This window comes from Cyprinodon tularosa, unplaced genomic scaffold (genome assembly GCF_016077235.1).
Source record: "Cyprinodon tularosa strain WSP-4 unplaced genomic scaffold, ASM1607723v1 ctg84, whole genome shotgun sequence".
In the NCBI taxonomy this organism is placed as follows: domain Eukaryota; kingdom Metazoa; phylum Chordata; class Actinopteri; order Cyprinodontiformes; family Cyprinodontidae; genus Cyprinodon; species Cyprinodon tularosa.
Window position 1 is genome coordinate 1,022,501 of NW_024039607.1, and position 16,375 is coordinate 1,038,875.

At 38.5% G+C, this 16,375-nt stretch overlaps 1 protein-coding gene across 1 annotated transcript in view; it reads right to left on the reverse strand.

The window, feature by feature from the left end:
• Nucleotides 1–16,375, reverse strand: part of man1a1 (mannosidase, alpha, class 1A, member 1) — a 195,011-nt gene that overhangs the window by 87,582 nt on the left and 91,054 nt on the right. Inside the window, exons 3-4 of the mRNA XM_038272736.1 lie at nt 10,125–10,240; nt 735–815 (exon numbers count right to left, since the gene is read on the reverse strand). Of these exons, the coding sequence (XP_038128664.1) occupies nt 735–815; nt 10,125–10,240 (197 nt within the window). The remainder of the gene's footprint in view (nt 1–734; nt 816–10,124; nt 10,241–16,375) is intronic.

Below are 16,375 nucleotides of genomic sequence, written 5' to 3' on the forward strand. Positions count from 1 at the left end.
AGATGGTAGGTTGGATGGACGGGTGGACGGATGGATGGACAGATGGAAAGATGGACAACGGATGGATGAACGGACTAATGGACTGATGGATGGATGGACAGACCAAAGGACGGACGTTAAGAATGCAATGGGACAAAGAGTGAAGTCTGGAAACACCAATATTTTGCCAGTTGACTTTCTTTTTTTATCCTTAATCCATAGTTTTCCAGACTCTGTTTTTAATAAACAATGAACAAAATTAATCATGTATGTGAATGAAAAACCTAGTCAAAAAGCTCGGACCAGAAGAGAAATTTAAAGAAGCCTTCTTATCTCCTTTCTTAAGTTTCAGCTTTTTAAGCATCTAAGGAGAGAACGGGCCTATGGAGCAGCCTCACTATTCATCAAGGGACTAAATCATATAATTAATGAGATGAGACATTTTTGCAGCAGTATTCCCTCTTGCTCAGCACTGTAGGTAAAGCTCTTACTGCCGTACTCTGCAGATCTCATCTTCAACATCAAATTCACTCATTGGCTCTATGAGCTATTCATTGGCTGAATTAGAATCCGGATTAATCTGGGTATAAAAGGTCTTTTTGGTTAAATGTTTATCAGCAACAAGACTTTAGAAGAAAAAAAGTTTTATCCTCTGAGACCAAAAATGACCAACACAGTCCATAACACCTTCACAGACATCTGTTAGATTCAGCCTATAAATAACAGACAGGATGACAAAGCAGCAGATTTCTTACCTCTTTCCCAGACAGGTAGTAGGCAGACAGCAGGCCTCCCACAAACCTGATGTTCACCTCAAACACAGACACCTCTGCATTCTGCATAAAATAGAAGGAAAAAACATAATATGAGAAAACAAAACAATAGTCATTTCTATTCCTACTATCAGAGTATGAAGTATAAACAGAGCATTAGAAATTCCCTTTGGAAAACAGACAATTATAATCTGGGTAATCCTAAAGAATTCACCAGCCTGCTGTTCTCATTACTCTGAAAGTTGAGTAAATATTTAAATCAGCCTAAGAATAAATGCACTGTACCTTCAGTCCAGTGGGTGGCAGTAATAAGCCGACTCTGTGCAGGAAACACTATCCTATGTTGTTGGTTCAGCTTTAGATTTATGCAGATTAGTCTTTTAGGTTTTTTTCACACCTGATAATTCTGTATACAAAAATAGCAACGTCTGACTGCCTAATGAACATGTAGTTCTAAAAAATGTTTTTTATTTTTAGTTTTAGTGGAGTTTGGCCTGTTCACGAATGGAATTGGATCAGTCATCAAGCACAGTAAACCCAATAATCCTGATATTTCAGGGCTTTATTTACCATTTAAACTTTATTTCCTAAAGGAAAATATTGGAATATATCAGCCTGCATCCAAATTCTCCAACATAGACTGATAAAATGATAAATGGTGCAGTTGTTCACATGCCTACTATTGATGACTGTTGTTCTCTGTTTGAGTAATATCAACTAATCCAGCCTGTTTCAGTATTAAACGCTACAAAATGAGTCATAAAAGTAAGTACGATTTGCGCACCTCGGAATCAGTTAATACTCATAGCTGCAATATTCATATCGGAAATGAAAAAAGTTAGATCTGGGCCCCCCAATGCCAACCGGAGGCCCTCTGTGGATTTAAGGTTTTATAGAGGTGCACACCTACTGCTTGCAACTAGAGGAATTGTCGATCTAAATAGATTATTACTGGCACAAAACTTCTGTCGTCCATCAAAATAAAAACTCATGTAACATCACAAAAGCCATTTTTTTTACTTTGATGTATTTTGTCAGGCATCATTGCCAGCTGTTCTTTACAAGCATAAAAAAGTTTAACAGGGCTGAATTATTCTTAGTTTAAGACCAAAACGATACCAGGAAATTGCTTTGCGGCCGAAAACTGAGCTCAGCTTTCCCTGTCTGGTGATCTGAAAACGTCCGATCTTCTCAACTAAGCTGCTTCTGATGCATGTGATGCGCCACATCAACCAATCAGAGAAGCTGATCTGGGAGCTGGCAGGGAAACAGACACAGCACTGCTGATGCAGTTCGCTATGATCACTCCTCTGAAACACTTTATTAGCGCCTAAATTAACCTAAAATGTCAAAACCTGCTGGAAAATATGTTTGATTTTATTATTCTGGTGACTGCAGTTTGGATTATATACATTAAAAATGCCTTCCAGCTGCCGCGAACAGTAGCGGAAAACCGCAAAGAGGTGACCGGGCCAGAGGCTGCAGTTGAACGCTATTTCCGAGGACAGGCTCCAACAGAAAAAAATTATATTTGAAGGCAGGATTGTGCTCTTGATGAAATGACTGCTCAGATGAAATTTTCAGGTGGACTTTCTCACTTAAAAACAAGTTAAAATATGTTTTACCCACTTATAACAGCAAATATAGCAAGGCCGCTCTCTGCCATTGAACACAAATGAGCAGCAGAAGCACCAGACGCATCTGAACACACATTACTGGACGTCTGAGCTTAATGTGAATAAGCATAAAAAAATGAAGCAGCAGGAGCTTTTTGCTGCTTCAAGCCTCTGCGGTCTGAACGTAGCATTATTCCTTAAAATTAGTGTTGCACCGATACCGATACCAGTACCGGGCCTTGATCCAGCACTAAAATGCTGGTATTGGTACCGGCAAGTACCAACAAATAGGGCACCGATACCATTTTGAGAGCCAAAAGTGTATTCAACTATTGTCACCCATTCCAGGTAGGCAATAAAAAGTTCTACTGGATTCACTTTGATTTAGTCTTTTTCCTTTTTCACAAAGGTAGGCAGCAGCTTGACAATGCCAGGATGGCAATTATTTTACATCCAAGTAGTAAGCAGTTCATCATATACATCCACAGACACTCGGCCGATACTGCACAGCCAGGTATTGGGTATAGGGGCCAAGAAATGGCATCGGCACAACACTAATTAAAATAAGCAAAGGGACTCTCGATTTCATCTGCCATCGTTACAGGCAAAGAAAGGATTGGGTAGCTCCGACCAACGCGCATCAGACCCACTCTTCGACGGCGAAGCTTGAGCAGCAAAGATGCTTCAGCCGGGCGTCAGAAATGAATTTGTAAAAGCATCAAAAATGAAGGAACACGTGTGTTTTTGCTGCTTGTGCTGAGGGCGGTCTGAACATAGCATAAGGTTTACATTAGAGATAGGCCAAAACATTGGTCTGCTAATTGTTTTGGTCTATATTACAGTTTTTTTCATGTGTCATAAAGATAGACCGCCACATGCATGCGTTGGCAGTTTCATTAGTGCATTAAACAGCCATCCATCTCTTGTTTAAAACTACTAATGCTAGCGATCAGTTTCAGCAACAGAGGATAAATATGGTTTAAAACACAAAGTTAATCATGTTGTCTTTGTTTTAACTGAGTAAAACCCTGTTTTACCATAGGTGCTCTCCTTACACAGTGTAACATAACCTCTGCTTCTCATAAAACCACTTTACAACTGCTCATGACTGTTAGGAAATAAGTATTATTATTTTTCTTTCCTAATAAGGATAAAAAAATTATGTGGCGTCATTGCTGCTGGGTTTAATATATGGCTTTTGTTTACACAACCCTAACTACTGGTTACATACTGACCACTTCAATTAGCTTTAAACACATTTCTGGCTGAATTGGAATAAAGCAAAAAAGACGGGGGTTGGTGTCGGCATATAGCTGAGTGGTTCTGGACTGTAGCTGTTTACAGAAATACTGTTTTTAATCAAATATGCGTTGTTTAGTTTGGGTCGGTTTATATGAGGAAAGTAAATAATTCACACATTATTTGACCACAGGGCTGGTTTATAACATGTTAAAATCCCTGCTATCTGTTAAACAACTGTAATACGTCCCCCAAAACCCTCCCGATCCAAAATACTCCTCTATATGACAGAGATTAAGTGACCCATATCTACAAAATAACAATGCCCATCTTCCCAGACAACAATAACAGCACATCCCAAAATAGCAGTTGTCATAGTACTTGTCACAGGGGCAGAAAATTGAGTTTTGCTGAACAGATTTTTGAGTCAGATGAAGTATTTGAGCTCGACTGACAGCTCTCATAAGCCGCTGCTGCCAAACAGAGATATGACAATAGGCTGTCCTGTGAGAAAAACAAATAATGGGGCTGAAAAAAACATCTCCCTTCACTTTTCGTTGACAGTGTGGTTAATTCGTCTTAAATAAAAACGGCAAAAGTCTTGCAAACTCAGTCTACTCTAATGAGGAGCAAGTCGATTTTTAAAAGCCCGCTGTCCTGTATGTATATATTTCCTATCCTAACCGTTTGCTGCAGTTATTTATGCATAGGACGCCAGCAGCTACGGCATCTTTGGACCGTCGGGCAATGACCCTTTCAGTCAGTATTTGTTTGAAATCATCTCCCTTGAAAAATTTGGCAGGAAGGAAGTCAAGTCTCCTGATGTTGCAACATTTTGGCCATTGCTGACAAAGCTGGGAACTGACTAAGCATGGATATTTCCAGGCAGAGAATGATTTTATGTATACAGGAGAGCCAACAAGTTAATAGTCCGACAAAAAATAAAGAATTTGATCTAAAAGGTCACCAAGCTTCTGCTCTGATAAAATGACAGTAAAATCTGATCAGGTCATTTAGAGGCCATCACAAGAGACTGATCGCTTTATCTGTTGTTCTTCTAGATAAAGAACGAGGCCATATTAAACTGTCCAGAAGCTAATACCTTAAGAGTAATAAAGTCAGTAAACCCAATAATCATTGTTAATGTGCTGCTGATTGAGTCACAAAGACACTCAGGAACGCAGCTATAATGTGCTTTGTTGTTAAGGTCATTCTCTAAACAGATGCCAAACAGGTGGCCCTTCTTTTAAGACAAAAGCAGCTAATGTTGCACATGTTGATTAAAGCACATTCCTCCCTTAAAATTCTAGATATTGTTAAGATTTGATTAAAAAGTTGATTGCAAAGTGAAGAAAAAGTGAGAATCTAAAACTACAGTGTCATGCTGCTTTTAGATGTTCCAAGGACTCATCTCGTAAACTGAGGAGAAGGTGGTCTCTGTTTACTTTACTTAGTATTTACGGCACTTTGATGCCGCTGTGGTTGGGTTAAAGGGCTGTATAAATAAGGGTGAGTTGAGTTTTTTGCTTCCAAACTCTAGAAAAATCTCTGATTCCTGTATTAAGGTTACTACCATGAATGGCTTTTAAGTTCCTTTGAAAACAAATAGTTTTGCATTGTGGTGCATGGTGTGGACGAAGGTCTCGGTTCAGCTTCCAGGCCCAGACCATTAGTCCATTGGTGCAGATCATTCCCCTCTCTACCTTTGTCTATTTAGTGTCTGCTTACTTCACATAAAGGTAACCAGAAGTAAAAAAGAAATAATTAGGCTAAAATACCCTTTCAATCCCATTAGAACAGAACTGTTTTTTTTTAATAATTAGTGTTTTCTTTCCTTCTACTTGTTATTTTTTGTGTTTTTGTCTCTGTTTTGTTTTTCCCTTGTTGATATTTTTCATGTTTTTTTTGTGTGGATTTTTTAAATTCATGGCCTTGTAAAGTAATTTGGGCACTTTAAATATGGGAGATACTTATAAATTTGAGTTTATTAACCTGACATCAAATTAGAGCTCTACAAGGCCAGAAAAATATCTACTTTCAATACCATTTATAAAAGTTGGGGTATTCATATTAACAGTTATCATTTTGTCATTTCTGTTTCTTTTTAGAATTACATTGCATCTCCACCATTCTTTGTGAACATTAGCATTTCATGAGTGGCCATAAAGGTTAATATGTAGTAGGGATGCACAATATAATCGGCCCACTATCGGTATCGCCCTTAAAACTGAATATCGGACATCGGCCACCCCACCGATATTTAACCCAATATTTGATCAGCTTCTGAGTTTCTAAAGTCTAAAAAAAAAAAAAAAAATACTACTTCTTCTTCCTCAAAAACTTCTTTACAGACGAGGGAAAAAATATTGATACATTAAAATATCACAATATCTTCATATGCTGATATATTGCCATTTAAAAACACCATATCAATCTCTTTTACTAATGAAATATTGCTATATGTCATCGTTATGCTACGAAATCCCTCGAAAATTCACGAAATGTTGCCATATTTTTATATGTTGATATATTGACGCGGTATTGATCTATTTTACTAACAAAATCTCACAAGAATTTCCAAATATCATGAGAGTTTGTAACAGAACGATGAAATTTCATGAGATTTTGAAAGTAAAATACATCGATACCGCGTTTTTAAAAAATCTATTTGATATCAGCATATGAAAATATATTTGAGTATATTATTTTTCAAAGTGTCAGAAATGGATAACAAAACTGCTATTTTCAATGACTACTTATTTTTGTCCAGCTTTAACATCAGTATCGATATCGGTTATCGGCTACATGAGTTTTAAAATATCGGATATCGGCCAAAATCCCAATATCGTGCATCCCTAATGTGTAGTATTAGATATGAAGATTGTAATTTCCTGACATTTAAAGTATCACTCTCTTTCAAACAATGTGTTCAAAATTAAAATTTTTAGACATGCTTATGATGGTTTATTTTATTTTTTATTGCATTTTGCATGCAGAATGCTCCCTAATGAGGGATTGCTATAAAATATATGCAAGCAACTTCATGCTAACCCAGACAGAGTGATTGACTCCATGCAATCTACTGGGTTTTCTTAGAAAACATTTTTATAAATTTGAATGAACCAAATATGCTTTTGTTTTTATGACTGGGATCCTTCACAAATCTGTAAAGCTGAATTTAAATCCTTCAAATGAAGTGCCTCAAACTTTACTATCTTAGGCGATATTTATTGTATATTGTCACTTTAAAGTTGGGCTTTTAGTGTATCTAGTCGGGTACTTGTGGCCTTACTCATTGCATTTTTAATCCTTTCTATCCTCCAGGAACAACTAGCATTCTGTAGCCGTGCTATTTAAGATCCTCTAAATTGTCTCCACAAACCGTGGACTAAGTATGGTTTTTGTACTTGGGCAGAAAATAACAAGTTTCCGTCAGAAAACAATTGGCTGTCTGCTGATATAATCCGGTCTGACTGACAGGTCAGCTGCGACATACTGGAATGAGGAAGGATTATACAAAAATGCAGCAGCAGTCGACTCAAAAGCACATGGATGAGAACATCTAGCATTTTGTATTCAGAAAATGAATACAGATGCGCATCTATTAACTGTTTTTCAACCGGTTTGGACCTTTTGAGCTGATTTCTCTATTGTATTTGGCTTATTTAGATTAGTCTGGATGAGACACTGATCCACTGACGCAGTCATGGTTTGACTAAAGTAAAGCTAAAATGGTTTTCAGCTTCTCCTTAATGAGAGGCTCTTAATCATGATGAGGATGGCTGGAGAATAAAGGAAAACATCAAAGGAGAGGGGCAAATTGTCTGCGATGTACTGACGTTCATATCTTCAGGAACACATGCCGCCGAGCTCATTAGTTAGCCCAAAATCAAACATACGCCATTCTATTTCACCTATAGAACCTTTAACTGATTCCATGTTCAGTATTGTAATAAAAAATAAACCCAGATATGTGTAAAAACACTGAATATAACCGATTACATTGTGGATCAGTGATTCTGGATATTATTAACAACAGTATGGAGAAATGATGAAGTAATAAATTCATTTTTTTATTACTTTAACCTGAACTGTGTGATAAAGAGCTTCCTCAGCTTAAGTCCTTAAGAAGCTGGATTTTTAAAAGCTAAAAATTTTTTTTAGTAAAGGCATTAAAATATTAAATAGTTGTTCTTTGTGTGTTCATAAGTGTTTAGCCTTGGCTTTGGCTTGTTGTTCATATTCGTGATTTTATAAAGCAAGATATAAATCCTTATTTATTTTATTTTCCACCTATTTATAAAAAAATCAGTGCTGTTATGTTATACCTTCAACTTAAAGATCCTCTGTAATACAAAGAGGCATTATATGGTGAAGCTAACATCCGGCTTTTTAGATTGATCTCGTTTATAGATTTACCTCTTGATGCAGTTGATATGTTTTGGAGTTAGATGGCCTTGGATGGGTCACAAGCACTCAAGAAGGAAAAAAGTTCCTTTATAAAGACCAGATTGCTTATTTGCATTTTTGGTTGATTGGAAGTGGCTCTGCCGGCCCTGGTTATATCCAGCGGCCAGAGATGGGAAGTAACGAAGTACAAATACTTCGTTACTGTACTCAAGTAGATTTTTCTGATATTTTTACTTTACTTTACTACTTATTTTTATGGCGACTTTTTACTTCTACTCCTTACATTTTTACACAAATATCTGTACTTTCTACTCCTTACATTTTAAAAAATTGGCTCGTTACTTTAGTTTTGAATACTTTCAATGGAGTTACCGTTATTATTACCAAATTCAATCTAATTGGATGGGAATCTACGTTGCATTTGACGCACCACTACAAGATGAATCAACAGATTCGGCGGTATTCATTCGCGGCAAATCATTGCAGCTTGGCGGCGGTGGCGTTAGCATAGTAGCATGGACGACGAGATGATTGAAAATGAACACAACGGAGATCTAGTCCTATTGGCAGACATCCATTTAAAATGTAGGCAACGGCATGAAAAAAGTGGTTTCTACTTTTACTTTTATACTTTAAGTAAATTTACAAGCCTGTACTTTGTTACTTTTACTTGAGTAAAGAAGTTTAATCAGTACTTCCACTTTTACCAGAGTATTTTTAAACACAAGTATCTGTACTTTTACTCAAGTACGGAAAGTGAGTACTTTTTGCCATCCCTGCCTGCGGCATATACTAAAGTTCTAATCAAACAATTAAATAAATTATAAACAAATTGAACATTTTCAGGCCTGAAACTGTATTATTTTAGTCTAACAGATTGATTCTTTAGAAACCTTTATTACATTTATAAAAACAAAAAAAATAATAGATTTTTCCAAAAACCTTTTTGGGTATTAAGACAACCTGGGAGAAAAATAACTGTCAAAATATAGCTGCTCAGACATTAGGACAGAACAGAGCTACTGAAACCTTAACTGGGGGAATTACGTTTCTCTAAGTTTAGTTTGTACATGGATGACTAAATGTCTAAGGATGGCCTGAGGAGCACTTGCAGCTAAAGAGTCACATCAGGAAAAGTTAAACACGTATAATTAATCAGGAGAATTGGGATACAAGTTTACTTAAAGGGATAGTGGAGGATTTTTGCAAATTTTTGCAAAGACCCGCCCTCTCCACTTAGAGGGAACGCCTATTAAATGTGTGCCAGAGCGTGCACAAGCCCATTTCTCCTCGTGCATGCTCTGTTTAAAAGTTACCGTTTGCATCGGTCATACAAGCTCACTTTCCAAAAGTAGATTTGCAATTTTTCCACTATGTCAGACTCTTTCACTTTCAGTAAGTGACAATGAGGGCGAGTGTTAGGTTTATTCAATGATGATTATAAAATTAATGTATGTACATATAAAACATTGGAGAAATGAGATGCTTCACTCCGTCTTATGATTCAGTCAGTGGAGCGTCCTGTCTTATGACCTGATCAATTGTTCTGTCAGAACAATACTCTGTTTTGTAACCATGTGTTATGTTCTGTTAATAAATAAGGCACTGCAGGAGGGGGGTCGGAGAGAGAGAGTAAAGTGTTGGGTTGCAGCTCTTTCTCCCCTTCTGCAGAAGCTGTTGAAAATCCCTTTCTGTGTGTACTCAGTCCTTCTTTTACAAACCTACATTTTTTAACTTAACAGCAAGCATGTAGGACGGCCTTACATAAACAGATCACCAGAATGATTGACAATTAGGAGGACCACTTATTTTGATGATCCACCCACAAAAGGAACATCCTCCACTATACCTTTAAGATTTTGTCACTCCATGTTCTGCTGAGCAAAACCGCTTTGGTTAATTTGTGAAGGTTGAATAAGAGTCAATAGAAATTAAATTATTTGGCCATTGATTAACTGGTGTTTCTTTTATTTGCCTTAAAGGCTAAATAACAATTAAAATAAAATAAATAAAAAGATAAATCTACAGAGTAAAGGATTTTGGACTCTTTTTAATGGCTTCTAAACTTCTGACTTTACACACAATCATGCACACAAGCCAAACTTACCACATTGAAGTCCAGGTTTTTCTCTACCCATTCTGTAGCAGCATCAAACTCTTCAAACATCTCCATGACATAGAGGGTGTCCAGAGCGTCCACTATTGTTGCACCTTTTATACTCCCTAAAAAAAAAAAAACAGAACAAATACAATTTAACTTTTGCAGGCCTTTGTGTGTCATAGATATATAACCCCACTGTATTTATCTGGCTTCTATTCAGCAGAAGATTGAGGTTTTAAAGTAGGATAAAAAGCTTTCAGATGCCGAAAGCATCTTAGTTTCCAATTATTCCAGATGTTTCCCTCAAAATCCTCAACAGAGTAATAAAAATGCAGTTAAAGTTTCAGAGGTTGAATTAATTATTCTGCAGGCAGATGGGAAGGAGTGCCTACAATCTGACGAGATGTAGAGTTCTGTCCATCTGCAGTGATTAGTATCACCATGGGAGGTAAGACACACAGATCATCATTTCAGTGCACTCGTTACCCAAAAAGCACTAACGAATCCAACAGCGAGGTCTGGGTCTGCGCCAAAGAGCTCAGGAAATCATGAAGCATGAATGTAGGAGCCATTTAAGCAAGGTGAGAATAAAAATGACAAGAGAACAACAGGAAGCAAGCCTAGGGAGACCGACGCAGGGGTAGAGGGAGAAGAGGACAAACACTGAGATAATGAGAATATAAAAAGCATCTCTGTCAAAGAGCAACAAGTCGTTCCAGAAGAAAGCTGGAAGGAAGACGATTCTCCACAGTTAGATTAGTTCTCTATCCCTGTTTGTGTTTACATGCAGCAAAGGCCTTTGCAGTCGACATAATGCTGAATCATCATCTTATTGCATAATGCAACTATTATCCATTACAGGCACTTATGATCTGCTGTGATTGGAAAATACTAACAGCAGGGACCCTACTGATTATTATTTCTACACAACAGAGCCTGATCCAGTTTCCATGACCTCTTTGTTTATTTTCAATTTTTGTTTAGTTAAAGGAATTAAGTAGGTCAGTAATTACAGAAAGAGGGAAGGCAAATAAAGGAACGGAAATGAAGGGAGGACCGGGGAAGCAACCAAGAAAGACGGTTTATCGGGAAAGGAAGGGAGGATTTATGGTGGTGAGGTCAGAGGGAAGGAAAAAGGAAAGATACAAGGAAGCAAGCAAAGGCAGGCAACATTCTAACAGTGGGATTAAGCAATACATCAGGAACATTCCCATTTTTATACTCCTGCAGCTATGTCTACCTTCCTAATGGTTAAATACATGGAAAATATTTTTCTTTTTAACTGAGGAACAGATTTAAAGCAGTGTTCAAACTCAAAAGGTATCTAATCAGGAGAAAAACAGTCACTGCATGTTTCCACATAGAAAGGCATGCAAGGTCATGGAGAAGGAGAGTCGGCCGTAGACGGAACAAAAAATAACAGAATATTCATGGAGTTAGTTAGAGCTGAAGCTGCTTAGCAGAGAATGATTATTATTCCACCCTAATATGGACCCAGTTGATATTACGAATGGAAAAGTTATCCACTATCTAGGTACAGGCACTAGAATACAATATAGAGCTTGGTTTACAGCAGCAATGCCCCCTCCCCACTTGTTGCTGCCAATGAGTCTACAGGGTGATTGGCTGTTATTTTTCAAAATATCTCAGAAAAATCTTGATTGAAAACAAAAAAGAAAAACAAATTAACTCTACATGATGTTTGTTTTTACGTGTTGAGATTGTCATTTCTTTTCTACTGCTGGTTATCCACACCATTACAAAATGTGATTTTATAGTTATTCTGTGCAGATGAAATGCAACAAACTAATTTAACTGGGATTATGAAGCAGCTTATTCAGTTATCTTAAATGTTTAAAGATGATTTTAATGATCACTATAATGTGATCCTTCAGGTATATGGTGAGCCAGAACACATAATTAAACACATACATGTGAATATATTATGAAATTAGCATATTCATATTTATCTAATACATGATTTACATATTAAACATGCCATAAAGTCATAAAATGCACAATTACGTAATTAAAAGTTCCATTATATTATACAGATTGCAGCAAATAATGATCAATTAAATGTCAATAAAAGAATATTCAGTTAATTTCTATAACACCAATTCTTAAACTTGGACAGATTTATTTGTCATTTTGTTTACACAAGTGTAAAACAAAAATAATTTTCATTTAGAACAGCTCTCTGGAAAATTACTTTTTTTTTTAAGTGCAGCCTTGAAAAATAGTAAAAAAAAAAAGTAAAAAATACATAAAACAGTAATTTAAAAATATGACTGTAAATTTACAGTTCTAACATTTTATATATATATATATATATATATATATATATATATATATATATATATATATATATATATATATATATATATATATATATATATATATATTTATTTATACTGTATATAATGACAAAATATAATAAAATACAATACAATAACCCATTTTACAAACATTCAGCAGTCTAATGGCAGTGGGGAGAAACTGTTATGGAATCTGCTGGTCCTGCATCCATTTCTTCAAAGTCTCTTCCCAGAGGGCAGCAGAGAGAACAGTCCATTGTGGGGGTGTGAGGGGTCTTTTATGGCTCGGGACACATAGTGCTGGGATGAAATGTCTTCTATGAAGGGAAGAGGAACCCCGATGATCCTCTCTGCTGTTCTCACCTTCTTCCAGTCTGAGGCGCTGCAGCCTCCACACCACACAGTGAGATAGCCGATCAGCTGGTTTGCAGAAGGTGGGGCAGGTGGGCTCTCCTCATCCTCTGCAGGAAGTACATGCGCTTCTGTGCTCTTCTGACCAGTGAGGTGGTGTTTCCAGTCCAGGTGAAGGTGTCTGTGATGTGCACCCCCAGGAATGTGGTGCTGCTGACCACCTCTACAGCTCAGCTGTTGATGACCATTGGAGTGTGGTTAGGTCGGTTCTTCCTGAAGTCCATGATGATCTCCTTCGTCTTCTCCACATTCAGGATCGGGCTGTTGTCTTTGCACTAATCCACCAGCTGCTCCACCTCCTCTCTCTAGTTGTTGTCGCCTCTGACGAGGTCCACCACCGTGGTGCCGTCTGCAAACTTCCCAATGTGATTGGTGGTGAACCTGGGGAAGCAGTCATGTGTCATCAGGGTGAACAGCAGGGGGCTCAGGACGCAGCCCTGAGGGGAGCCTGTGCTTAGACTGATGACATCAGGGGTGTTCTGTCCAACCTGGACTGACTGAGGTCTGTTGGTGAGGAAGTCTAGCAGCCAATAGCAGAGGGGTGTATTGAATCCCAGCTGTTCCAGTTTGCCCATCAGATGCTGTGGGATGATGGTGTTGAAAGCTGAACTCAAGTCCAGGATCAGCATCCGCACCTGAGTGTTCTTCTCCTCCAGGTGTGCCAGACTCAGGTGGAGAGCAGCAGAGATGGTGTCCTCAGTGGGGCGGTGGTGTCTTTAGGCAAACTGGAATGGGTCGAATGTTGGCGGCAAACTGGAGACGGTGAGACAGGCTGGTAATCATTGAGTGAGTTGACCTGAGGCTTCTTTGGGACCGGAATAATGGTGGCAGACTTGAAGCATGCTGGCACTTTGGATTGGTCTGGCGAGGTGTTAAAAATATCGCCCAGGTATGTTATCAGGCCCTGGAACCTTCCTTGGGTTGACTCTCCTCAGAGTTTTCCTCACTTCAGCTACGTCCAGGTTTAGTGCCTCCTCCCCCTGGTGTGAAACAGCTTTCACTGCTGGAGTGCTGTTTAGTGCCTCAAACCTTCCAAAGAAGTTGTTCAGTTCATTTAGGAATTCGGTTTTTAAAGACAGTTCTAGTCGGTGGTTATCCATTTTGTTATCGAATGAGCGGACGTTGGAGAGCAGGATGTATGGAAGCGGAGGTCAGTGGGGATTTCTCTTCAGCTTCGCAGTTAGCCCCCCTCTGCATCTTCGCTTTCTCCGTCTCGCACATCCCTTCCTCCTACCGTTATGTTGCGCTGTTGTTTTGTTTACATCTGTCCGTAGCGCTTTGCAGCTTTTTAAACGGTCACAAATGTCTGGATTTAAAATATTTTGTGACCATAGCTCAAGCAGGCGTTGGCGATCATAGATGCGGGTTTGATGTCTAGTCTGTATCGTATTAAGCGGCATATTTTGTTAAACAATCAACATTGTCGAGAGGAGCGTTCTTGGCCGCTGCTTTGGAGTGCCGCCATGGCAACAAGATGTTCACAAATTAACAAATAATCTCTAGGAACTTTACAGAGACAATGCAGTCCCATTGGGGACTTTTTTAAAAACAATCGGCCGATTGCCTTGAGTTGTTGACTGTGTAGCAGTCCTTCACACTCAGCATGCATGCAGCAACAGTGGAGAGGAAAAACTCCCTTTTAAAGGGAAGAAACCTCCACCAAAGTCAGTGTGAGCTGCCATCTGCCGAGGAAGACAGTTTATTAAAGGGGACAAAACTAGACTTTATAACTTAGAACAGCCAACAGTAGGGTGCGCTTTGTTGGCGCAGTGGTTAGCACACATGACCCATGTATGGAGGCCTTAGTCCTCGGCGCAGGTGACCCGGATTTGAATCCGGCCTGTGGTCCTTTCCCACCCTTTCCTGTCAGCCTAATGTCCATAAAAACGAGCCACTAGTGTTGTAAAAACTCCAAAAAAAAGGAAAAAAATAATAATAATGGTAAACTAGCTCCACAGGAGACTCTAACTAAGAAACAATCAGCTGAGCAGATAAGATCTAAACCAGTTTTCAAGTCAATGGTTTAAAAGAGAGAACATAAAGTTAGACAGAGTAAAAGCCGAGCCCATACCTATGTCTGTGAGAGAAACAGGACTAATCACTGAAAAACAGGCCCAACTCTATCATCCGTGATCTTAAAGGAATAGTACACCCAAAACATGATTAGCCTTCATTTTCTACTCACCCCCATGCTGAACAACACTCTGGAGTACTTTTTTGATATCTCAAATGCATCTGGAGATCTGGGAGGCTTCTTGCTGTCTGCTGACATTCAAATAATGGAGGTCTGTGGCGCCCGAGGCAGAAAGGTCCATAAAAGTCCACAAAAAACGTGTCAATATTCCTCCATACTGCTCGTCCAATGTATTCCAAGTGTCCTGAGTGGGTAGCATCCAGAATTTACTCGAAACGAAGTCATTTAGAATGTTTTTAGAGCATAAACAGTAGTGTATAGTATTTCCTGAAAGCGCGTTCACGACGCTACGGAAACCGCGGCAGACCAAACCAGACGAAAGTGCGCAATCAGCTCGGCAAAGAACTCATGCTCTTCCTCAACACTGAAGTCCTCAGACATTTTTCTTTCGTTGTTTCTTTCTTTGCACAGGTAAACAGCACATTTCTTCTTCTACGCTTGCATTATCGGCAGAGCAGACGCTGAATGCGCACTTTCATCTGGTTTGATCTGCCGGCTTCCGTAGGCTCGTGAACTCGCAGGTGCGCGCTTTCAGGAAATCCTATACACTACTGTTTATGCTCTAAAAACATTCTAAATGACTTCGTTTCGAGTAAATTCTGGACGCTACCCACTCAGGACACTTGGAATACATTGGACGAGCAGTATGGAGGAATATTGACACGTTTTTTGTGGACTTTTATGGACCTTTCTGTCTCGGGCACCATAGACCTCCATTATTTGAATGTCAGCAGACAGCAAGAAGCCTCCCAGATCTCCAGATGCATTTGAGATATCAAAAAAGTACTCCAGAGTGTTGTTCAGCATGGGGGTGAGTAGAAAATGAAGGCTAATCATGTTTTGGGTGTACTATTCCTTTAAGGTGCGGATGGCTGCAGCCCAGCTGATATTTCTTTCAAGGACGGAGTCACAGCCAGACAGACCAGATAAAACTACCATGATGAGAAACAGTAAATAAATTCCTTGACATTTAAAAAAAAATTATTAAAATATTGACTAATAAATACTGAATGAAATAACTGGAAGTATTTTCAAGGGTCTGCTCCTCTGTTATGCTATTATTACTGCATTTGTCACCTTTAAATAAATGCCAAAAAATATCACGATGCACTATGTTTTTCATGCACCAAAGTTAATACATATTTGAGAATTGACAGAAAACATAATGCTTTATGAGGCTGAATTCCTGATCCTCCTGCAGGTCTGACTACAGAGTCATAGAGACATTGAAATGCTGATGCAGAAATGAAGAAAGCATTTAAAGAGGAGAATCAATCTACATTTCAAAAAATGGTGTTGTCATACAGAAATCTGTCAAAAACATTTCTCTCTTG